At 43.3% G+C, this 26,101-nt stretch overlaps 1 protein-coding gene across 2 annotated transcripts; it reads right to left on the reverse strand.

Annotated features, from left to right (window-relative positions):
• Positions 1 to 2,492: 2,492 nt before the first annotated feature.
• LOC112257844 (integrator complex subunit 2) lies at positions 2,493 to 25,270 on the reverse strand. 2 transcript variants are annotated; one of them, XM_024431726.2, is made up of 25 exons: positions 24,881 to 25,270; positions 23,933 to 24,289; positions 23,210 to 23,348; positions 22,886 to 22,988; positions 22,586 to 22,699; positions 18,733 to 18,863; positions 18,360 to 18,530; positions 18,020 to 18,240; positions 17,680 to 17,805; positions 15,932 to 16,003; positions 15,104 to 15,218; positions 14,595 to 14,663; positions 14,210 to 14,344; positions 13,752 to 13,931; positions 11,363 to 11,474; positions 10,589 to 10,693; positions 9,934 to 10,098; positions 7,199 to 7,400; positions 6,308 to 6,433; positions 5,791 to 5,998; positions 5,139 to 5,420; positions 4,561 to 4,668; positions 4,271 to 4,376; positions 3,812 to 3,988; positions 2,493 to 2,964 (listed from the first exon to the last, which is right to left on the reverse strand). In XM_024431726.2, the coding sequence occupies exons 2-25, from the start codon at positions 24,223 to 24,225 to the stop codon at positions 2,786 to 2,788; spliced, it is 3,639 nt and encodes a 1,212-aa protein (XP_024287494.1). In that variant the 5' UTR covers positions 24,226 to 24,289; positions 24,881 to 25,270; the 3' UTR covers positions 2,493 to 2,785. The 2 variants fall into 2 exon arrangements, with proteins under 2 accessions (XP_024287494.1, XP_024287493.1); XM_024431725.2 differs by having other exon boundaries at positions 23,933 to 24,295; positions 24,881 to 25,269.
• Between the last annotated feature and the right edge of the window lie 831 nt (positions 25,271 to 26,101).

Raw genomic sequence — 26,101 nt, forward strand, 5'->3', positions numbered from 1 at the left:
GTGACCTCGCCAGTCTCGTCCTTGAGAGGAATCATACAAAACGAAAATCTATTATTGGTTCCAAGCACCCTAACATTTAAAGTGGTCCAATGAGGTCCACCACTAACATTTAAAGTGGTCCGATGAGGTCCACCCCTAACATTTAAAGTGGTCCAATGAGGTCCACCCCTAACATTTAAAGTGGTCCGATGAGGTCCACCCCTAACATTTAAAGTGGTCCAATGAGGTCCACCTCTAACATTTAAAGTGGTCCAATGAGGTCCACCCCTAACATTTAAAGTGGTCCGATGAGGTCCACCCCTAACATTTAAAGTGGTCCAATGAGGTCCTGACTGACACACACACACACACACACACACACACACACACACACACACACACACACACACACACACACACACAGACACACACACACACACACACACACACACACACACACACTATAATATTGAACTCTGCTTTGGTCAAATAAAGCAACCATTACAAAACAACTTATCAGGGCAAAATTTGAATTGGGACACTTACTGATCATGTGCCACGGGGAAACAACTTTGATGGACTCAATTCCGGCGCCACAGTCACCCTCTCAAACTTCTGGCAGGCTAGACAGGGTACTGACCTTTAAGCGAAGAGTGACAAATTGAAACATTATGTGCTCTCTGATATATTAATTGAAATCATAATAATTTCAGATAAATTAGGTTTAGACCTGGTTCACCAGGTGAGAGAAATGAACTACCCGGCTGGAAAAGGACTGTGATTCTAATGTCCCCGCCGAAGCATGTGTCCATTGAAATACCATTAACTGTACAGTAGGCAAAATATAAGAAAAATAAGCAACGGTCAAATGTTTTAAAAAAAGAAGGTAAAGTTAGAATTAAACTGCAGTATTGGGATATCTGCGAAGCTAAACCTCTCCGCTGTTTCGGTCCTACAGCGATCACATTACAGTTGCTAGTTTGTAAGCCAGAAAATGTGATATAACCAGACTTTTGCTGTCCATTAAATGGACATTACAGGTGTACCTATAAAAATCACAAAAGATTTTTCAACTAACCTACATTTGGAGATACTTTCTTGGTTCTCGATTCAGGGGAAACAGTTCTTATAAATGTCAGTGTCCAGGTGCTTCTACACTGAACCAAAATATGAGCTGAAATAAAAGATCCCAGACATTTTCCATATGCAGAAAAAGCTTATTTAAGGTACAATAAAAGGCCACTAAAATGTGAAGTTGTCAGACAACACAATGTCAGAGTTGAGGGAGTGTGCAATTTGCATGCAAGAATGTCCACCAGAACGGTTGCCAGAGAATTAATGTTAATTTCTCTACCATAAGCCAACATCGTTTTAGAGAATTTGGCAGGACTTCCAACCGGCTTCACAATAGACCACATGTAACCACGCCAGCCCAGGACCTCCATTTCCGGCATCTTCAACTGCGAGATCGTCTAAGACCAGCCGCCTGGACAGTTGATAAAACAGTGGGTTTGCGCAATTGAAGAATTTCTGCACAAACTGTCAAAACCGTCTCAGGGATGCTCATATGCTTGCTCGTCGTCCTCACCAGGGTCTTGACCTGACTGCAGTTCGGCATTGTACCAACATCAGTGGTCAAATCCTCACCATCGATGGCCACTGGCACGCTGGAGAAGTGTACTCTTCACAGATTAATCCTGGTTAACTGTACCAGGCAGATGTCAGCGCGTATGACATCATGTGGTTTGCTGATGTCAAAGTTGTGAACAGAGTGCCCATGGTGGTGGTGGGGTTATGGTATGGGAAGGCATAAACTCTATCTCTGAGGCTCACTCTGACCAACTGGTACATATTTGTATTCCCAGTAATGTGAAAGCCATAGATTAAGGCCTAATTAATTTTTCAATTAATAGTTTCCCCCATATATAAACTGTAAATCAGTCAAATCTTTGAAATTGTTGCATGTTGCGTTTATATTTTTGTTCAGTGCACAAACACAAGAACGCAGAAAAATTGTAAATCCATGATTTTGTACTGCGCAAGGAGGTTCCTTGCCGTTATAGCTTCCACACATGAACATTCCCAGAACTAGTGGTTTCTATGCGATTCCGCCACGCGTAGAAGTAGATGACAGCACATCACACAATGCGATCAAAACAAAGACCTACACACAAGCAAGAGGCATTTCTCAATCGATACAAAATATGGATGTACTATATTTCGGAGTTCTTTAGTGTTTTTAGAACCATCTGTAACTGGACATTCATAAGATAACTGTTCTCCAGAAGCGAGAACGAAGAGAGTATCACCAATACCAGGTTAGTTGGTTGCGTTTTCCATTAACCAAGCAGTAACCTAGTATGGAAGCATTCACATATCAGTGTTTCTAACAGCAGCCAACGTTGCTGCAGAGTGGAGCGCAACTGCGCAGATACTGTAGTGTGTAGTCTTGCATCACGCTCATTTGCAATATATGCGGTTGATCCTGCTGCTTGTGGCAATGTGATAATGAGTCTGAGTTTAAGTTTTTTTTTAATACAAACAAGATGTACAATACAAAAACACTACATAATTCAAGGTTACCTGATCATTTCAAAAAAACTTTTTTTTTTTTGCTGAGAAAGAAGTCAGCTTAGAAAAATATTTATACAATGGTCAAGAAAACAGACCTACAGCATATTGTATCTTTCATTACCTACAAAATACAGACATCGCACACTACAACATACACATTGAAAATAACACTCATATCTAAATGTACATCCCTGCACCAGCCCCAGTGCTCTCTCCACCTGCAAGTCTCTGTCTATAGTCCGTGTTGGCTGGTGCTGATGATGTCCATGAAGGTGGCTTCTATCCGGTAGCAGAGCTGGACATCCGGGTCAGCACCACCCAGCTCCTCTGCTGCCCTCTGGGGAAGGCTCAGCTTGGACTTGTCCCCTCCTGGAACCACCTCCTGAGGCTTCACCTTCAGATACTGCAGCCCTGAGGGAGGGAGAGAGAAGAGGGATGTTAGACTATACTGCTGTTGATGCACCGTTATAAATGCTCATCTCTTGTTCAGTGTTCGGGTCAACTTCGATTAAATTCCTGGCATTTGAATTGGACATACAAGTGGTGCCTGAACGGACTGAAATGTATGTGGAATCGACCACATCTCCAATGCAGTTACACTAATGAGTAAATCTGTACACGTGTTCATGGTCTTTTCCTATAAAATTAGATCCAACACTACTGAAAAAAAGACTATGGGAGCATTGCACCTAGAATGAGTTCTCTATTATGTAGAAAGAGGAGGAAGGGAAGCGCTACTAAGGTACACAATAGTACATTTTGGTAGACAGAAGATGCTCTTTGGTAAAAGGGGTGAATTGGTCATCAAAAAGAAAGGAGGACCAAGGCACTCTTCATATAATTAATTAAAATGCCTTTATTAGTATGGCATGTTCAATAGAAACAACGTTTTTAAAAACTGACGCGTTTCGGCTGCATGACCTTCGTCAGGGAGTAACAGTTTTTAAACACTTTGTTTCTATTGAACATGCCATACTAATAAAGACATTTTAATTAATTATATGAAGAGTGCCTTGGTCCTCCTTTCTTTTTGAGTTCTCTATTATATTCCAAATCATAAAGAACATTTCATTACACTAACCGTGATAAAGGCTGATGGCTAAGGGCCGAGACAAAAACCAATGTGTCAATAAATCATCATTTTTATCAACTTCCACTGCCCTCCAATACCTTCCTCTTCAGTTTCCTCCTCAATTCATGCCCCTTGGTTGGAGAGCGAGGTAGAGGCAGTGTTCCCTTTCAACACACACACACTTACTGGTGATGAGCGGGTCGATGTCCCTGGTCTTGGTGGACACGTCAGAGGCACAGACCTGTCCCACCTGCACCAGCAGGGTCGCCACGTCATCGTAGAGTGGAGGGAAGGCCTGGCAGAACGCCACCAGGCACGGCAGGGTAGGCATGAAGAAGGAGAAACGCTTGGCACGGGTCAGCACTGAGGGAGAGCGATAGAGAGAAACATATGAACATCATGAACAGCAAGGAGGCTAGAACAAGCTGTACCTAGACCTAACAGGGGAAAGGCTGTTATGAGTAATGACAATGCTGCACTAACAGAGACCCACCAGGAGATGGCACTAACATACCAGAGTACAGAGACAGGGAGACACTGCCGGTAGGACATGATGCAGTAAGGGGAGGAAAAAGAGGGCCAACAATGACAGGGTAGAGATGGAGGAGGTGGAGAGTGATATGGATAAAGCGAGAGAGAGCTGACCTGTGAGCAGCGTGGCCATGACACTGACGGCCAGGCGGGCCACGCTGAGGGACTTGGGCAGGGCGTACTGGGTACACAGGTGGGACAGCAGCTGGATGGCAAAGATCTGTAGAGGGAGACAAGAACCATAGTTATTGCCAGTACTTTCTGTCCAGATAGACAGGTTTCAGTAGAAATATTGCTTAAACAGGCCTGGAAACAAATTGATGTAAAACACTGACAAAGGCACAGGGCTAATCTTGCTCAGCTTTGTGGGCTTGGATGCCAGACGAGGACACAGGGGGGCTCACCTGTTTCTCCAGCTGGGGCTGGGCCAGCAGCTCTGGGATGAAGTCCAGGCAGATATGGATGGAGGGGATGCCAGCTACGGTCAAGGGTAGCAGAGCTTGAGGGTAACCCTGAGACAGAAGGTGAGAGAAGAAAGGAGACAGAATAGAATGAAAGTAAAAAGAGGAGTGAAAAGCAGAGGGTAAGTAGTAGCTTTGACTGAGCTTCTGTCTTGCGATGTAAACACACAGGGTAGCCGCAGCGGCAGCTTGTGTGCGCAGCACGGATCCAAGCAGGCAGGATTACTGCGACAGAGGGGCAGGATTGTGTTGATGAAGTGAAACATATGGCAGCTTCCTACTACTGGGACTGCTGCAGTCATTCAGGCTGCAGGACATTCCTTCCCCTCTCACGACTCACACACTGACAACAGCTCTTCTGTGGCACACGGGAGGACACATTCATAATCCCAGCCTGTAGACGCCATATTGTTATGCTGTTTGTTATGACTAAATGCTGCCATAACGGGATCATATATGTAAAGACACTTTCAGACCTTGAAGAAAAAAACATCACTTGTACGTAGTAGAACAGTGTTTACCTGGAAGTGCACCAGTTTGGCGATGTTGGGGTCAGCGATGAACATCTGGTGCAACAGACAGCAGATGAGACACTGTACCTCCCTCAGGTCACTGAGTAACCCCCCATCCGGCTCGCCTTCCCCTTCCGCTCTCCTGGCCCCCTCTTCCTGTTTGATAGGCCCGGGTGCAGCCCTCATGCTCTGGAGCAAGCTCTCAGCGTCACCCCCAGCCCCTAGGGGTCCAGTCTGCACCTCTGAGGTAGGCAGACACACCTCCAGCAGGATCTGGACTGCAGCACTGTCCTGGAGCCAGAGAGAAAAACAAGACAGAGACGTAATGTGAGATTCTACCTACAACTGAAATGACTGATGTACTATACACTCTGTGTGTCTGTGTGAGTGGACACGTTTTACTATACTTGTAGGTACCAGAAGTCCTCAGAAGAACAGTAAGAGTAAGTAACAGTAAGAACACTAAAAATTCTGATAAGTGAGGACATTTTGCCAGTCCTCACTTGCAAAAAGGCTATTTTTAGAGTTAGGATTAGATTTAGGTTTAGGGAAAATAGGGTTTTGAATGAGAATCCATTGTTGGTCCCCAAAAGGTCCTCACAAGTATTGTAGAGCTGTGTGAAAGAGTATGTATGAGTGGGTGTCTCTCCCACTGTGTTACCTGAGCGGCCAGCAGTGCATTCTTCAGCTCCTCTCTGGTGACCTCTGGGGTGTCTGGCTGTCCAGCCTGTCCCAGGCCTAGGTTAGAGATGGTCTGGCTCTGCCGGTCAAAGTCCGCTGTTTCCTTCAGGTGGGAGTTGAGGTAGGCCTTGGAGGCCAGGAGGTAGCCATTCAGCATGTGGAGAACAATGTCCATCAGAGGGGGACACCTGAGGAAGGGACACAAAGATGTTATTTACTCACATAATGATGTAAGCTTCATTGTGTTTAAACAGGAAATACATTTGACAAATTCCAAGTCTACAATTGCAAAACAATACATTGGGATTCAAATATATTGAGCCCTTCTCCAGCCCAAATTTGATCAAAATGTCTCCCACAGTACACGTGTGTGTGTCTCTCTGCACATTCCAGCTATAGACAGTTGGCAATCGGTTTTCCTGACCCTTGAAACTCGTTTCAGACCGTACACAAAGAAAAAGGTGCAACAGTAAAGATAACCATGTGCTGTAGCCTACCTGTAGACCCTTTGGTCACAGCGCAGCACGATGAGGGGGTCAACCATCAGGTCATTCTGAATATACCTCTGCTGCCTCAGCATCTTCACTGAGGGCTGCAGGGCATTCACCGTCATCACCCACAGCCTGGAGGAAAACATGGAGGAAAGAGAGCAGGGCCATGGTCAGTGGGGAGAAAATGTTTTCAGACAAAGTGCCCCAGTGATATATTACCTGAACTACTAGCTATACTTGACTACTAGCTATACTTATGAACTACTTACTACTAGCTATACAGTAGCCTGTTGCAGCAGATCTATTTTGTGATGATCAAATCTATTCAATTGCTAACACCTTTCAGTTTCCCATTGAAAACTCTAATGGTGCATTCAAGCAAGGACAAGCTTTCCTTTCAGACAGAGAAGCAGCTACCACCAGTTCTCTTCACACTGTTGTCTGTGTTCCCTCCTGCAGACTGTATGACATTAATCAAATGGTTCCCGTGAGAGGTCGACACTCCAACACCAGCGCTCCCTTCCAGCTTCATCACTCCTTCCTCCCCACAGGCCTCCCTCTGCACAGCACCATTCAATACCACCACAGACAGTTGAAGAGGGGATGAGGGGGGAAAAACTATCTATTATGCCCCAAACCCTGGAGAGTCCCCTCCCCTTTTCCTGCCCTGAGCTGTCGTGTCCTCGTTACAGAGCAGCTATCCGTGCATGCGGGGATTGATTGGTCCGCCTGCCTGCTCCTGATGACTGTAGCTCAGTGCCCCTGGAAACACTGGGGCACTGAGGGTCCACCCCCTTATCACCACCAGTGAAGACACAGAAATGGAATTGAACATGAACTCCATCTCTGGTCGTGACATCCAGCAAACAAGCCCTTCCTCTCTATAATATTGCTGACCTGCGGGGCATGACAGTGTTGAGGACCATCCAGAGTTTGTTGAGGGTCTGGGGGATGCGTCGGGGGACACTGGGGCCCAGTAGCAGCCCCATGCTACCCGTCAGAGCCTCGGCGTAGGGGATCAGGTCTCCAGCTGACAGCAGGGTCAGGTGGTCCAGCATCCTCATAAGTCTGGGACCACTGGAGGGAACCTTCTGGAAGGCTGGGAGAGAGGGAGGAGAAGAAAAAGCTTTTAGTGAGAGAGTAGAGTCTTAAAAGGGCCAATCCTGGATTGGAAAAAACAAAAAAGCGGGGACACCCACAGAACTTGTTTTGGTAAACTGCTGAGTATGGCTGAACAATTTATCAAATCTACATAAAAATTGCATATCCATATCGCAAGAGATCCATATTTTTGGCAATATTTTGAAACACCAATCAGCCGCCTGTAACATCGGTTTTCATAGTTTACTCCGATTGTAGTTTCTCCCTCTAGGATGCTTTTCCACACAAACCAAGTCCCGCCCCCTGTCACTCACTCAAGCAGGCAGCAGTTCTCCTCTCTGTAGATTCACTCTCAACAGAATCCAAACAAGAACGATGCTGCATACTTTGCTTCTTAAAAATAAATCAATTTTGTATTTATTTGACTATTAGTTTGTGTATTTTCTTTTTTTTACTCCGTTTTCTCCCCAATTTCGTGGTATCCAATTGTTTAGTAGCTACTATCTTGTCTCCTCGCTACAACTCCCGTACGGGCTTGGGAGAGACGAAGGTTGAAAGTCATGCATCCTCCGATACACAACCCAACCAAGCCACACTGCTTCTTAACACAGCGCGCATAAAATAAAATAAATATTGAGAAAAAAAGTTTATATCTTGCCATCAGCAAATGCTAGTTAGACTTAGCAAGCTGCATGTGCCCAATTTTTGGGGCCGTTAGCTGCTAATGCTAATTGCTAACACTAACTATCAAGCTAAATGCACTGACTGAGATAGGGCAAATCTGGCTAACAAACTGTAGCTCTAATACAGTGGTGGTGTACATCAAAATGTTTGTGCTACAACATGTTCTGAATCAGAGAGGAATAGCGAAGCATATTCTAAAATCTTTGTCTGAATGTAACAGCTATTCAAATCTAACTAGGGTCCCCTGGGAAAGAATGACCAATATTTAGGTTCCAGCCCCATCACTACGCCTACCTGTCTTTTTCATTCATTGTCATACCAAACACTGTATTCCAACCATATAATTAGAATAATTATTATATATGATTTCAACGGTTCATCCAAGTGTTTTTTAAATATTAGAAGTCAAATCGCAATATTTAGTGCGAAATAAAATAATTTGTGATTAGATGTTTTGCCCATATCATACAGCCCTACAGCTGAGGGATGGGGCTGGAGAAATTAAACCTCTTATATTTAATATAGAAGTCCAAAAATAAAAATGTACAAATCCTAGACTGCCCTGATAATACAGTTTATTTAGGGTTGGTTTCCCAGACACAGATCAAACCTATTCCTGGACTAAAAAGCACTTTCAATGGAGATTTGTAGTCCAGGCCTAAAATGACTCTGGGTTTAGGAAACTGGCCCAGTGTTAATAGATTGGCTTGATACAATCTAGTCTCCTTTCCTTCCACTCCACTGATCTGAAACCACAGGACAGCCTGAAGGTGATATAGCAGAGGTCAATCGTGAGGCTTGCTTTCACCTGTCCACTTACTTCACATCAATGTGGATGGAGGGAGCAGATGGCATGGGTAGAAAGGGAAAAAAGCAAGAGAAAGAGAGAGGGAGAGTATACACATCTCTCTAGTCTCAACTCCTCTCTCTTCTGCTCTGTTCTGCAGCTGATTCACTTAAAAGGTCAACCTCCCCAACAACAGAGGCTGTTAATATCACTATGACATAAAAGCACTGCTTGCATCCCAGGCTCTACTGAACACCACCAAGCCTCTGTTTTGCTGCAGTATAGGATCCCTCCTCTCCTTCCCGCTTTGTGTCCACTGTAATCCAGGAGACGGTCGCCTCTGGGCCTCCTCTTTCTCTTCCTTTCTAAAAACGGATACTTTTCACCATGGCACACTAGTGAAATTACTTACATAACCAAGAAACAAGCTCCAGGTTACGATTCAAATTTAAAGATTTTCTTATAAAGAAAATGTATTTTGTTTTTGATGGGGAGAATATTGGATTAAATTTGCGTGTAGATAGATTATTTCCCTCCTAATCAGATGTAGTTTTACAGATGAGATTAGAAGTGCCTTGGAGCTATGCAGCAGTAGTAGGTCTGATTCCCTGACAGTGAAAGTATTTGCGTCTCAAATTGCACCCTATGCCCTACAAAAGTAGTGCATATTTAGGGAAAAGGGTACCATTTGGGATGCACCCATGGTGATCTACCAGGGGGCTCCATCTCTCTATTAGAGGCCAATAGCAGCATGATAATCTGACACTGAAGCCCTTACTGCAGGATAACAACACACTTTTCATCACATTACCCTGTGTTTATCCCACTCACTATTACAGAGTCTAGAACTACTCTTCTCTGTTGAGTCCCAACTACCTTCCCAAAGCCCAACACTGCACATTACTCTTTATTGGCCTCTTATAGGGCTTCTTCAACAACTAGCCCCATAAACTCTGATGTAAACTCACCATTCCCAAAACGGTTCTCTCCACCCTACCCCCATTCCCCACAACTTCCCCACTCCCTCAACCTCCCCACCCCACAACCTCCCCAGTCTCACCGTCGTGGAGTTGTGTCTGTGAGTATCTGCAGGTGTTAGAGGTGAGCAGCATCCTCCGGAGCAGAGGCAGGGTTCCTGTCACCTCCTCCTCACACACCCAGTCCTCAACCATACACAGGTGGGGGTAGTTAGTGGCCAGCAGCCGCAGCAAGGCCGAGTGGAGGCCTGGGGAGGGGGGAGGAAAGGAGAGGAGTCAAAAGACATGACACTAAAACAAGCAAAGGAAAAGAACGCTGACCCTAAAGAAGGCTAATACACTGAAATAAGTTATACACACAGTGTTACAAATTAGCAGGTAAGAATGGCTTGCATTAGGTTAATGGTAGCCTACACTAAACACTGGCTACCAGGCAAATAGGTGCCTAACTAAACTTGCTGGAGCACCAAAAGAGAAAGTGTAGTAGGTTAATCAGTAGGCTAATTAGTTGCTTTCATAACATTAACTGGTAAAAAATATAATAAATTACATTTTAAGTTACATATTATACACGTTTGACTCCCTAAATGATCTGGGTACACTTTGCATATACATAGAATCTATGTTGATGGGGCTTTAAATATGACCGATTAAAAACAATGTCAATTCAAAAGACACTCCAACCCCTACTTACTGTAATAAGTACTTAGGGATACCCTGTACATTAGATGTACTTACCCCCCAACTCCTGTTGCAGGCCCTGGGCCTGGGTGATGAGGTATTTGATGGGGATCTGGTCCATGAGTATGGCAGAGTACGACTTGGGCTTCCTCTGCATCAGAGCTGAGGAGAGAGGAAAGGTTGATTTGGCCCTGCTGTCTATTTAAAAACACCCTGTGTGAGTACTACCAGAGTGGGGTGATTCTTCACTGAAATGGCTTCAATAACAATGCTGATGGGCATCATTATTCCTGCCTGAAGGGTGCAGCAGCACAACAATTAAGAGGGGAGCATATGTATAAACTAACACAGACGTAAATGAGGACTAATGAAGGGAGGGAAGACCTTACCATCCAAGAAATACTGACTCTGCCAAGTCATTCAGTCCAGTAGGTAACACCTCCCCTGGACATTATACTTGGCTGGTTATTGAGAATAAATGGAAGCTTGAAAGAAAGCCAAGCCAGCCAAGCCAGGAGGGGAGAAAGGAATCCCCCATAGCAACACACAGTTTCCTAGTAGCTTAACAACAGAGGACAAAGCCTGCCTTTTCTCTTGGTTCCCTGACACTCACTCTCTCTGTCCATTCCAAACACAGCATAGCTTCTTCAATGGAGAAGACAATGAAAGTGCCTGAGTGGAGGAGAAGAAAAAGCAGCAACAGGGTGGCTAGGAGAGAAGCCAAGGGTGGCTGAATGAATGAAGTTCAGGAGTAACATACACTATGGTACTTGTATTTATCAGGGGATGCCCATGGTACATACCCAGGAGGAGATCGTGTAGGATACATACCCAGTTGTTTAGTGTTGGACAGGAGAGCCTCCTCATAGGACAGAATATAGTAGAGGATGAGGAGCTGTGTGGTGATGCTGTATCTGGAACGCACCGCTCGACCACCCTCTCCCTGCCAGAGAGAGAGATGGAGAAAGAGAGAGATCGGGGTGAGACAGAGAGTGAGATAGAGGAAGAGAGAAAGAGAGGGAAGAGAGAGCAGGGAGAGACAGAGACGAGGAGAGGTCAGGGGCAGGTCGCCACAGAGTGTTCTACACTGCAGGGCCAATGGGCTACTAGCGACAAATGGCCCTCTCTCTGACCTTCTCAGGCAACCAAGGCGGAATAAAAGAACAAAGTGGATGGCAGGACATGAATACGGCGTTGCTGATGTATGACATCGTTAAATATCATGTCAGTGGCTGCAGACAGCCCAATAGACCAGGGACACTATAATGATATTAAAGGCAATTTACTCCCAATGGCCTCTAAACATAACGAATGGTCAGATTAATTGAAACGGACCAACTACCATTTAACGTGAATATTTTACATGGTGGCTTTGTATCGCTGCTTGCTTTTAAATCTGCACCATCCAGTGATTGTGTCAAACCTTGTTTTTATCTCCAAAGCATGTACAACCTGTTTGAGCAATCTATATTTGACATTCATATATTTGGGCTGTTAAGAGCTAGTTTGATCTGTCTGACATGTTTTTCTCATTAATTAGCCATTGATGGAAGGGGTTTTGACCCCTTGCACTGTCTCCACATTTAACTGCCTTAAAATTCAATCTAAAAATGGATTCAATTGGATTTTTTTCTCCAACCGATCTACACAACCTACTCCACATTTTCAAAGTGACATTTATTTTATAGAACATTTTCCAAATTAATAAAACAAAAGACCCCTGGGTTAACACTTAGTGGAAGCACCTATGGCATCCATACTCGATATTCACATAATAATCAGAAATTCCCTTGACCACGGCCATAGATTGTTTGGGGAAAAACACTCTTTCCTAGTGACCATCATTGTAAAATAAGAGCCAACTTCGTCATCAATTATACAGAAATAACAAAACAAGCCGAAAAGCTGCTGTATTCTTCAATGTACACGTAACCAGGTTAAAAGTCCCAACCTACAGGTCGAAATGCTCCCATGTAGGGAAATGGAGCCTGCAAGAGGATCCCTGTGGCTTCAGGCTATTCGGTGTGGGAGTGGGAAATGTGGGGACGCTGTGTTCAAGTAGGCTACACGTAGCTATGTGTGTGGAAAACATTTCATCACAGGTAAGACTTTCAACATGTTCAGTATAGTCTGTTTAACTCCACTCACTACTTGTAGCTATATAGTCCGTTTGTTTGTGTTGTTGGTATTGGCTAGCTGGTCCGGTCAGTAGCTAGCTAGTACTCATGCAGGCCTACAATATTACATTTTTCTAAGTAGTGAGAATGGTCAGGAAAAGTCCTTTTTAGACATGTACTTTTCTTAACAAGCAGACAACAAAAGGTCACGTTCTATCGAGTACAGACAGGGACTATTACAGCTGTGGATCATTTAAATAAGATTCTAGCAACCTTGCACTACTCGGAGGGCAACAAATCTATTGTTTTTGTAGAAATTGCTCAAGCTCCGTACATTTGGTTGGGAATCATTGATGGAAAGCAACATTCAAACATTGCTTCTGATTTTCAAGATTTACGTAAGGACTGCGACTGGACCATTCAGCACCTCTTGGCAAGCCATTCTTGTGTCTTTACCAATGTCTTTACCAAGGAAATGTAATTGTCCCGCTGAAAAATAAAACTATCCCAAGATGATTTTCAAAATGTTTACTTAACCTTTATCTAACTAGGTTAAGTTTACAGGAAAGGACTGTGGGTTTTCCTCTTACTTTTTACCTGGGCTTTGCTCCTTTCATATTTATTTTGATGCTGACAAACTCCCCAGTCCCTGCTAGTGACGAGCATACCCATAACATGATGCTGCCATCACAATACTTGAAAATTAAGAGGGTCAACAACAATGCATCCACTCCACATTATTGGCCTGTATGACTAAATTAAAAGAATGAAGCCTGTGTAAAAAAGAAAAATCCACTCCAAATCTATTCTGTTGGCAACAAGGCCGTTAAGTAATACTGCACGACAAAGGAATTAACTTTTTGGCCTAAATTAAAAACTACAGGTTTGGGTGAAAACCCTATGTATGTTCAAGTATTGTGGTGGCAGCATCATGTTATGGGTATTCTTGTCACTGGCAGGGACTGGGGAGTTTGTCAGCATCAAAATAAATATGGAAGGAGCAAAGGCTAGGTAAAAAGTAAGAGGAAAACCCACCCCAGTCTTTAGAAAACCTTACCCCCTGTGTGTGTGTGTGTTACATGCGTGTTTAAAAACTCATTCACCCCTGCAGTGGAGCCTTGGTAGACGGTGAGGATCTCCTGCTCAGTGATTGGCTGGTTGGTGGCCTCAGGGTTGGCCTTGGAAGCTGGGGTCAGGATGGAGTTGATGTACACATCGATGAGGGGCAGCAGCTGGGTGTGGAGCGGGGTGGATGTCTCACACAGCTGCCTGTAGATCCAGTCCTATTGGAGACATGGAATTCAACAGTATTAATGTGTATATTAATATGTATTTGTTGTATAGACTATTGTACCAAAAAGGCTAGTACTAGTAAACAGTTAAACTATTTATCAGGTGTAAGTGCTCTTTCCCATATCTGCTTTTATAGCAAGTGGAATTCACCATGCTGCTCACCAAAGCCACAACCCTCATTCATTGGAAGTAACCAGTCGATGGAGCCATGAATTAACAGAAAAATCACGAGGCCAATAACAGAACCACAGACTTGAGAACGGCCTACCTTGATGGAGACCTTGTGCTTGGTGAAGGCTCTGCTGCGGAGCAGCTGGTAGATACAGTGGATGGGCAGGAAGCCTGTGATGTTGGCACTCAGGTTGTTGGTAACCGCCACCCTCACAGCGTGGGCAGTGACCACCTCGACAAAAATCAATACAGTTTCAATACACCTGGCCAAAACTACGGATGGAGGATCAAATCAGTTCAAATACAAAAACATGAATAATGAAACAAGTTGAAAAGTTGAAATAGGTAAATCATTATAATGACTGAAATGTTGAAATAATATGGCACTGTATAGCAAATAAACAACATGTAAATCATAAAGAAATATGCTATCTAAAAAGATTAGGCCAACTGTGGACAAATGGTATATGTGGCTGAAGTACCTGCTCAGTGAAAATCTCCTGGGTAAAGATGGTCTTCATTTTGCTCAGAGAGCTGGGCTTAATTGCAATCTGCAGGGAAGAAAAGGTGGCATTTACCAAGAGATCAGTTTAGACTGGTATCATTTACAGAAGGATCAGTTAGACTGGTATCAACCAAGGGAGTTGCTTTTATTGCAGCCAGTACCTAGTGAAAACATCCTGAGGGCAATGAATGAACCCTGGCAGTTAATAATTCCACTCTATTCATATTGGATAACAGAAATTCTACATGACAAAAGCAGAATGGATTCAGTGCCGACAGCCTAGGGTGAGAATAAAATTCAATACAACCAAATTACATTGCACCCTCTTTCTCTGAGAAATGAAGTGACAGCAAAAATAACTGAACACAACAGTCAGTGTATTGGCAGGCAGCCCTCTGTTTGTAGGCTCCCTGCATAGCTGAAGTGGAGGAAGTACAACAGTTAGCCACTCTCCCTCTGACTGGACTATCGATCCCTCCACCTTACCTTCATCCCCAAAGTGGAGCAGACCAGCTCGATGATGGCGCTGAGCTGGTTGCTATGGAAATACATGGCAACCAGTAATAGCATCTCTCCGAAGGAAGCGGCGACCCCTGCAGCACTGTACACACAAGAGTGTGTGAGAGAGGGAGAGGGAGAAAAAAAGGGGGTCAGGAGAGAGAGAGATTTAAACCGACGGCTTACAATGCATCTTAGAGGACAGCGCTTTAATAAAATGATTATGCCCAGCTATATTAGACACCCCCCTCCTCCAGCCTAGTGTCCCCTCCACGGCGCCGGGCAACACTCATTTACCATCCCAGAGGGGGAGTTGGGCTGCTGCAGTGATAACTCATGGTTCAATGAAGGGCTTATTACATTTTTAAAAGCCTGTCGGGGCCTCCCGGGTTTGTTCCCCCTTCCAGCCCAACTCCCCCCCTCATCCATCACCACCCACCCTGCCTCGCATCCCTGCACTGTTTGTTTTGAGACGAGCTCTGTCTGGCCTCAGCCTTTCTCCTACCAGAAAAAAACAGGGAACTGTGACTGGAACTGGGGGAATGAAAAAGAACACTCAGGGCACTTTTTTTGTCAGACATTGTTAAATTCTGAGCCTGTTTAACTGGAAGACAATTACTGAATGTCGAGAGACACATATGACTCATGTCATCATGACCATTTTGGAGGTTTGCTAATGAAATGCTCATATTGTGTGAAATGATTGCACCGATTGATGCGCAATCAAGGAAAACTAAAGTATATGAAAACACATACCATTTGAACCCAGGTCTGATAATGTCTATCATCACATAAGGACCAGGCCACCATCCTCACCTCTCAAAGTACTCCTCTTCTTTGATCATCCAGCTGAGCCACATCACCATCAGCTGCTCCTGCTCCGGGGTGCTGCAGGAGAGACAATATCACACAACACCGTCACGTAGCCACAGATACCACTCAGTATAACGCTGCAGAGAAGCCACCTGTTTAATCTGGCTCTGTTAACCTAGCGAGAATCTTTCTGCCATCTGCTTGGTACTAGATACAAAGACTACTGTTAGCCTTTCACTGTCACATTGACACATTAGATCAGAGCTGTGAATACTTTGTACTGTGTTCGTTTGTGTGATTTTTATACTAGCAGGGCTCGACATTATCGCTTGTCCAGGACAAGTTTTAAAAAGTCAGACAAGAATAAATAGATTTAAGTTGTTAAATCACAATATCAAACAATTACTCTGATCAGAATTGGATCAAAAGGCCAACATTGGAATAATATTAAAATGGACTTTTAATGTACATAAATAAAAATGCCTACGTGCATATTAGCTACAGCCTCTCATGTCCAAACCGATGTTGACATGAGAAATGCTGCAGAAAATGTAGCCAAACTTGAATTACTTTTAATTATATAAATGTAGGCTGAACGCCAGTCAGCATGTTTGACAAATATAACGAAGGATAATTAACATTAACACCTAAAGGCCTGATTCGGGTCAACAAAGGAGGCACGTTACTTCAGATCAAGTGGTCACAAGACTGAAGAGTTAAGGGTCGTGCCTGTTGAGCACCGCACATCACCCACCTTGAATCTGAGAAAAGGTGGTGAGCATTTTAAAACGATTTAACCATAAACTAAATTGTTTAAAATAGACGTTTTACGTCATTTTATGAAGCATGTCTTACCTTGTTTTAAAGTAGCCTAGCCAAAATACAACCGCAGAAATGTTGAGGGAATTATTTTAGAAACCTGCATTTTTCTCATGTTCTATTGGTTTTCAAAATCAACATTATTTTATTGTCCAGCAGCCAAAGACAATTTCAGCCATATTAGTAACCCATGCTAGTTGATACATCTTTAGAGCACCCCTCAATCTCCATTTGTAATGGATATTTTCATCTCTGTCACATGAAACCACTTGCACGTGCCATGCACTTTCGACAACTGTGTTTTCCCGCTAATTGCAAGTTTTGGAACATTCGCACATACCCTACAGCCATGTGCACATTGTTCAGCTTATAATATGAAGAAATACATTTAAAGTTAAACAGTCTGATCGGTTGCATCAGCCTCATTGCTAAAAAAAAATACAATTACGTGCAGTGGTTGTATTAATTTGGGATCCATAGAGGGAATTATTTTATAAAGAGATGAAAAAGTATTTGGTTGTAATTGTAATTGTAGCCTAATGTTGTAATATTTTATAGGCTAACAAGGGTGGCCAACTATCCTCCAGGAGAGCCTTTAAAGGGGAGTGTTGTATTTGGAGACTGGCTTGAATATACAAAGAAGCCAATAGGCAGAGTGTAGCCTTCATTTCTGTCTGATTCTCGATGGTTTAAAAAAAAAGATAGCAATGCATTTTAAAATTGTGTTACAGACCATTTAACATTTTGAAAAGTATAACTTTTTTTTTTCTTATCTGTCCTTCTTGTCCAAAGGACAAGTGGCTAAAAAAGTTAATGTCAAGCCCTGCCCTCTCCACCCAACCATTTAATGTGTTGAACGCGTCAGTGTCATTCTTTCTTGACGTGTGTTTTTACATGTCAAATTCATATAAAGATGTTGCTCGTGGTCATACCTGACGAGTGTGGGGAAGGCCAGTAGTTTACAGAAGGACAGAGAGACAAATCGCACCCCAGCTGGAGTGGCCGGGGGTCGACTGGTCATGAGCTGGAGGAGCTGCTCTGCCTCCTCATCAGTGGGCCTGTCAACGGGGGAAAGACACACATTACTTCAACATATCACAAACACACACAATTACAAAGACACAGAAATCTTCCAAAGGTTAATTACATCCTTTAAAAACTCCCCCATCGTGAAAATAATTAATGAACATTTCAAACAGTGGAACTATCAGAGACCATCAGTGCTATCCCAACTGATCTCCCCTCCCTCTCCTCCTCCTCCGTGTTACCTACCTGAGTCCTGCGATGCCCATGAGGGCACAGTAGAGTCTGAGCAGGGCGGAGGCCTTCACCACGTGCTCCTCCCGGAGACCAGAGTACCCAGAGCTGCTCTCTGCGTCCTCCACACTGTCGTTGGGCTCGTGGGTGCTGCGCGACCGGGGCAAGATGGCCACCAGCTCCAACAATAGCTGCCTACGCATCTGCCACAGCACAGAACTGCTCTCACGCTTCCTCTGAGGGAGGAGAGTTTTGTAAGAGAGTAGAAGGTATCAGTGAGACCTGTGTGTGTGTGTTTGAGGAGCAGAATGTACATTTGTATAGTTCAAATCTCATTGTAGGCAGTGTTCTTCACCTGTTGTCCGTTGCGTATGAACATGCTGAACCAGGTGCGTACTTTCCCATTGGTGCCCAGCAGCAGCCCACTGACGTAGGACACCAGAGGGCTGACTGCATCATCGGCCGTGTCAGGCTTATAGTCCAGGGTCAGGGCCACACCCAGACCTGGCAGGTGACACTCCTCCACCTGGGGAGGACAAACACACAGTGGACAGGACAGCATGACAGTTTCCATCAGGGCAGCAAACAGCAGTGGCATTTGCACAGCTCTACGGTTTAAGAGCCGAGTTGTACTGTGCTGGCCCGGTTACAAATCCACCCTAGTTGCTGGAAAGGACAAATGGTTCATGTACAACAGTGTGAAAAATGCATAAGAGAGATGGACTCACCACCATGGCTCTGATGTTGAGTGCCTGGGAGGGGTTCATCTGACACAGCTGTCTCAGGGCCTCTGTCCTGCGTCTCCCTCCCATGCTCTCCTCATCCTGACGCTCCCCGTTCTTTATCAGGCCCCTGCACACTGAACACACCACAGATATCAGTTACATGCTATGCGGAGAATGGTTGTTCTTTTCAGAGGATGTGTTACATTTTCTTATCAAAACACTATTTTACAAATACATCTGTATGAAATCCGTACAAATAAAAAAGTTATGGAATAATGGGATTTGACTGATGAAATTTGATTTTGATAATACATTCTTCATGTTTGGGTTATTCAAATCATTTGTTGTTATTAATAATAACAGAGGATATGAAAGATGCATGAAAACAAGCCATGTTTTTAACCTCTCAAGGACGGCAGGGTAGCCTAGTGGTTAGAGCATTGGACTAGTAATCGAAAGGTTGCAAGTTCAAATCCCCGAGCTGACAAGGTACAAAATCTGTCGTTCTGCCCCTGAACAGGCAGTTAACGTCATTGAAAATAAGAATTTGTTCTTAACTGACTTGCCTAGTAAAATAAAGAAAAAATAAAATCTGTAACAATTGTTCTTTGTCCCGCCAGAGCATTTTCTCTGTCTGTTTGCTTCACCTTCAATGTCTGTAGCAGTGCATTATGCCTTAGTAGACAGACTGCTTACAGAAATCCAATGAGGCATGGAATCATTACTCATTTATTTGTAAATAAGATCTAATAGCTCTCAAAAGCACATGCACTTTAACAGGGCTTCTCTTTTTGACCGGTTATTCACTGTAGCTGACAGTTTAAAAGACTAAATGTTTATGGCCAACTGAGACATGCACTAAAACTAGTGCATGATTAGTGCTGTTTGAGGTCGGTTCGGTTTTGGCTCGATTGTTTAAAAAATAATAACGGTTTTCGATTTCAATAAAACATATTTAACATTATTTTAGAGCTTCCCTCAGCCATCACCTGCCTTTTTTGCTGACAGAGTGAGTGGAATGCTGTAAGGCAGAATAAAACAATTAGAGCCCCATTATGGTAGTTAATGCCCATTACGGCTTATCACTTATTAACCATAACATATTCACATTACCGACTTTAAATCAAACATTTCAGTTGTGTATATTTCTTATTTGATGACTATTATTTTTCTATCCTTAAAAAGCAACAAATCCCTTTTAATGACCTATGTGGCATCGATAGGAGTCAGAAACAGTTATTCTAGTGTCAATATTGACTACAACACGTTGCACATTCTTTTACTTGAGAAATACTGCACCAAACACCTAAGATGAACAATTGCGCAACTAAAACATCCTTGGCAAAAACATCTACATTTGTCATCTTATATTCATTCTGGGGATTTTGAGGAAGTGACATAGGCTTCCGTGACTACAGTGTCCCATGGGGGACAAACATTAACCAAACACGGAATCAGTCAGGAAACACACCAAGACTGAAATCTTGTTTTTCTAATGACGAACAGAAAAACACTTGCCAATCTGCGTGTTCAGTTGTACTCAGGCATTAGCAGCCAGCGAGCCAGTCAACAGTGGAGGCTGGTGGGAGGAGCTATAGGAGGACAGGCTCATTGTAATTGCTGGACTGGAATAATTGGAACCGAGTCAAACATGTTGTTTCCATATGTTTGATACAGTTCCATTGATTCCATTCTAGCCATTACAACGAACCCATCCTCCTATAGCTCCTCCCACCAGCTCCCACTGCCAGGCAACCATCTTTTATTTAATACATTTAACTAGGCAAGTCAGTTAAGAACAAATTCTTATTTACAATGACAGCCTCCTGCAGGGATTTTGCCTTTTGGTAGGCCGTCATTGTAGGCTGTCATTAGCTAACAAACTATTTTATCTTCCATCTTGCCTACTTACAAAGAATTGCATATGCCATAAAAGACTCAAGAAGACCAAGTTAGTTACCACTTCATGTTCAAATTGTATTGGTCACATACACTTGTTTAGCAGATGTTATTGCGGGTGTAGCGAAATTTTTGTGTTTCTAGCTCCGACAGAGTGCGAGTGTGTGTGTGTATAGATATATTGGACAAAACACACATCACGACAAGAGACACCACACTACTACATAAAGAGAGACGTTAGGCAACATAGCATGGCAGTAACACATGAAAACAGCATGGTAGCAACACAAAACATGGTACAAACATTATTAGGCACAGACAACAGCACAAATGGCAAGAAGGTAAAGACAACAATACATCACGTGAAGCAGCCACAACTGTCAGTAAGAGTGTCCATGATTGAGTCTTTGAATGAAGAGATGGAGATAAAATGGTCCAGTTTGAGTGTTTTGTTGCAGCTCGTTAGTCGCTAGCTGAAGCAAACTGAAAAGCGGCGCGTTCCAGGAATGTGTGCGCTTTGGGGCCCTTTATCTCTGTGCTCCCTATTGAATGAGTCATACTATTTAGCTAGGCTAGTAGTCGCTAGTTGGCTGACAAAATAATTGTACTAGTTCTTCAAAGTAGATAAGGCATACTTCAAGACTGCTTATTACCAACTACTTTAATGATCAATCTGGTAGAGCTACCTCACAAACTCTTTCTTTCGTCGTGGTGTTGTCATTCCTCTCTCATGCGGTCTATATCTGCCTCTGTCCATGGCAGTAATGAACATGCGCAATAGATTATGCTCATTGTAGTCAATTACCAGGTTTCTGCGCTGAACTAAGTTTATATTTGCCTAATGAAGACGACATCTTCCAAGTGTCCCACATAGTTATTTCTCTCATGAATGATTAGATTTCTCTTGAGAAACAGCGCGTAAAGTATACGTAAATGTTATTCAAGTAATTGAACCAACGTCGGTCAATTAGTTGTTTTTATAACCCCAAAAAATAACGACTTCAGTTAATCGCTCAGGACTAACTGAAACAATTTTATCTTCCATCTTGCCTACTTACGAAGAATTGCATATGCCATAAAAGACTCAAGAAGACCAAGTTAGTTACCGCTTCATGTTCAAATCAAATTGTATTGGTCACATACACGTGTTTAGCGGGTGTAGCGAAATGCTTGTGTTTCTAGCTCCAACAATATCTAACAACTTCACAACATATATCTAATACACACAAATCTAGGTAAAGGAATGGAAGTAAATAAATATGCTGGGCAAATTTATGCCTCACACTTGATGCCTCAAGACAGGGCCCATTTCCCGCCCATTTATCTGAAAGAGGCCAATTCCAATAGCAAGCCATGAGGATTCACTAATGTTCAGCGCTATGTGATGTCTGCCGACTGACTGCTTCCTTCTCGCTGGTCTCGCTAATGCAAATAGGCTATTGACTCAGGCCTGACCCCCTGGTTGATAAGAAGGCACCAGAGGCTGCTAGCAGAGCTAGATCTTCATAATGTGTCTCTCAAAGCAGAGAACACACACACTCTGGGCCAGTAGCAAGACAATCATACTCATCTATATTATAAGGAGTACACATGAATCTAGTCCTCCCTCTGGGGCTGAAACATTGTCCAATTACAAGGGGAAATACCTAACTGGGTGAAGAAATGTGGAATAGGCAGCCAATGTCAATAATTATCTGCCTAGAATTACAATCGGATCTATACAGACACTGATTATTCTATTAGATTAAATATACTCCACCTATAGACTAGGATCAGCTTGCCAAACATGTGGGCCACAGGCTCAATAAAACCAGCTAATCAACTAATGCGGTGTTATAATTAGTAGTACGGGCATGGTAAAGCTAAACAATTTGTGCAACATACTGTAACAGTCCAAACGTAGAATATATATTTATTGTTAATTTTCATAGACATTATTTTGCATCGTTCACCCTACCTTCATTAAAGCTGTCAGGGACGTTGGCAACCAGCAGGCACAGAAACCAGTCACCGTTTCTCACATGCAGCAAAGCCTCTGCCACGTCTATGATGGGCAGCAGAGAGGGCAACTCTGAGGACAAGAGGAGGAGGGGGGAGGGGGGGCTGCAGACATCAAACTTGGGGGTTCCGTGCAAAACCAGTTATTTGATCTGAGAAAAGCTTCCAAATCAAAATCTGAGAAATTGCTGATTCTCAAATATGTTTTTAGAAAACTGTCATTTCCACATAATGAGGTATTTTCTATTGACGCAAGTACCTGCTTGAAGTATACAGAGAACATCTGCAACTTCTTCCAGGTAAACAGGGCTCTCAAATAGCTCAGAGGACTTCAGGAACCATTCCCCATTGGAATCAGCCACCTGTAAGACAAAACAGCCAAATTTACAACACACAAATACAAAATTGAGTATGATAAACTGGACGCTTGCTAAAGGCAGGGCCACGTGATTCAGTTGGGCGCTACCCATTGGTGGTGGAGGTGGTGAGCTTCCCCCTTGCCTGGTAAAGTGCTTTGAGGGCCTGTAAAAGCGCCATACACATGTTAAACTAACCCCGTGGGAAGCAGTGAGATGACTGTTACCTTGTTCATGATGGCCAGTAGTTCACTGAGTGCCAGCCTGAGTCTCCTGAGAGGGTCACTGTGTTCAAACTCCAGGGTGAGGCCATGCTGCAGCTGAGACACCAGGATGCTCTCTCCATTAGAGCCACCCGCCTTGTGCCTGTCAGAGGGGACACCACCACACCAGAACAATCAGTATCTCCGATCCACTAAGGCTGGGACAACACCAGTATCGCAATGCTAATATTGCGATACTTGTTGGTATCGTGGCAAGGAAAGAAAACACAAAGCGGATTTATCTTCTTTAGGAAAATAGCCCTAATGTTGACAACAAATCATTATGTTGTCATCCAGTCACATGAATTTATTTTCCAAGCTATAGCACACAATATTTTACATACAGCAGATTTGTAAAGGACAAAAGAGTCTACTTCATGTTTTCAATTTTTTGCAATGGAAAAAATATTGCGATACTGGTCCTGACCCTACCATCCACACAACATGCTAAACAAACTCTTTACTCTGCTAAACAGAAGGGAGATTCAAAAAATATGTATTTGATTTTGATTTTCCAAGTTTATTTACAAAAGGCTAAATATGAGGTTAGTCATATTACTAACCAAACACATCTACTCGACCTGTATAAGTTGTTTACTTGAGTTGAGTGTCCTTGAGTGTAATAATACAGTGTAATTAATACAGTTAACTAGTGTCTCTGTCTCCGAGATCATTCAAAGGTCATACCTGAGTTGCTGCTCCTTCCTGGCATCCTGCTCTAAAGCATGGAAATCGACAGACAGGAGGGCCACAATGGAGTTGACAGCCTCCACCCCGGAGAGCAGGCGCAGGATGAGCTTCTTGTCCTGGGCCCAGGACTGGCTCTGGTCGGCTGGGGCACACAGAGCCATCCGAACCAGGCAGGGCAGCAGCAGCCTCAGCTCTGGGTCACTCAGGGCAGCCAGACGCACCACATCCACCTTCTGCATGGCCTCAAAGGCATATGGGCTGACAAACTGCAGCCCTGCACTTTCTGACATCTCTGCTGGTAGTCTGGGACTGGGTCCACACCTCTCTACTGGTAGTCTGGGACTGGGTCCACACCTGAGACTGGACAGAGTGAGGTTTCTAGTTGATGCTGTCCTGATGCTCCAGCTTAAAAGTGGAACTATTTGTAGCTTGGCATTCAATTGACTTGCTTCAGAAGTTTATGTTGCTTTGAAGCTTCAATGATAGTGTTTTCCATGCAGTCATGTGAACAAAAATAATTTTGCATCCTTAGTTCATCAGCAAGTTAGCCAGAAAGCTGGTGACTTATTCAGGAACAGGCTGTGAATAAAAGGCATTGCTAACAAGCCTACTAGCTAAGCTAAACTCGCTTTGTGCTGACTTCTTAGCTAGCTAACGTTACAACATGATCATGAAACACTTCCTGATGATTTTAAGAGCGGGGAGCTTACCTAGTTAGTTAAACTAGTTTACATTAACATGATTTCTAGATCTAAAGAAATGGCAATAATGGGCTAATGGTAACATAACTAGTAGCTAGCTAGCTATCTTGCTAGTTAGCTCAGTCAGCAACAGCTAGATAAGCTAGCCTAGTATGTCTGAAGGTGGAGTTCTTTAAATATAACGTTACATGTTATCATTAATCGATAATAAAACACGTGTCAACCGGTATAAATGTAACATTACCTTCTCTAGGGATGTGTCAACGAAGGAATGTAGCCTTTAGGACGTCAAACCTCTCACTCACGTAGCACAACAGCCACTCGTATGCATTCGCTGTATCCGTATTTCTGCTCCTAACAGTTAGCTAACGTAGCTAGCTCGCGAACTCTGACAGTCTCATTCTTACGAATCTGTCTGTATAAAGTAATTCAACCTATGTTCAGATAAATAAATATTTACAATATGATCACAATAAATTAATGTACATTAGTGACTACTTGAACATTAAAGGCTATATGGGCAGATGTGGGCAAAATGTTCAGCCACCACGGCTAGCTAGGAGAGTGCCTGGGAGTAGCAAGCACTAGCATTACTAGCATGCATTGGGGCGCTCCGCGTGCACTTTTTTTGTCAGACTGCTTCTCTACCCCCCTGGATGACAGCCAAACAAAATCATGGTTGAATAAAGGAACAATACGTTATCTTTTAGCAACTGTTTTACAAAAGTCTATAATGCTTTTTTCCCTCTGATTATTCTACAGGGTTGAATGATTTGGTTCCAGTGCAACATTGTCTAGTGCCAGCGCACACTGATGTTGAATCAGGTTAGAACTGGGCTAGAATAAAACCCTGCACAATCGGGTCTCCAGGACCGGGACTGTCAGTGCTTTCATCATCCTTGCGGACTACTATGTGCCTGAATCACAAGTATTTTTTTTTGTTTAAATGCAGATCCTGTAACAATCCCGATTTAGACCATGTCTTAAAAAACGGGCACTATTTGTATACATTGGTATAACATTTTTCTGAGTTCAAATAATATATAGATACATCTGTATATAGGCCTGTCTACACACAAAAGCAGACCATAGTCCAAAGGCCTAGATTTTAACAATAGAAAAGGTCTTGCAGTCTTATGCATGAATATGTTGAGGTGTCAGAAGTATGCAAGAGAAGATACATGACATTGGATTTTAGTGAAAGTACAGTTTTATTCCGAACAGGCGAAGATACAAGAGATCAATCTTCCTCTGTGCAAAAATAAACACTGCATATCCATGGGCTTCCCTCCATATCCGGTTAAAGTTCATTTACACCACACATTTACTATCACATAGAAGTAAAATAGAGTTGGTCTAAATGCATCCGTAACCACTCAGAAATGGTGTCAAAAAAAGAAACCTCAAAAGCCAATTGGGATTTGTATGGATAAGAAGAGGCATAGTATCCTCGTATATATCAGAC

This window comes from Oncorhynchus tshawytscha, linkage group LG09, assembly GCF_018296145.1.
Source record: "Oncorhynchus tshawytscha isolate Ot180627B linkage group LG09, Otsh_v2.0, whole genome shotgun sequence".
Classification (NCBI taxonomy): Eukaryota; Metazoa; Chordata; class Actinopteri; order Salmoniformes; family Salmonidae; genus Oncorhynchus; species Oncorhynchus tshawytscha.

Coding starts and splice junctions, on each gene's coding strand:
- LOC112257844 (XM_024431726.2), bottom strand. CDS start 24,225: ATGTCAGAAAGTGCAGGGCTGCAGTTTGTCAGCCCATATGCCTTTGAG. Junction 11,475..13,751: donor ACCAAGGCTCCACTGCAGGG/GTGAATGAGTTT, acceptor TCTCTCTGGCAG/GGAGAGGGTGGTCGAGCGGT. Junction 7,401..9,933: donor ACAGACACAACTCCACGACG/GTGAGACTGGGG, acceptor CCTCTCTCCCAG/CCTTCCAGAAGGTTCCCTCC.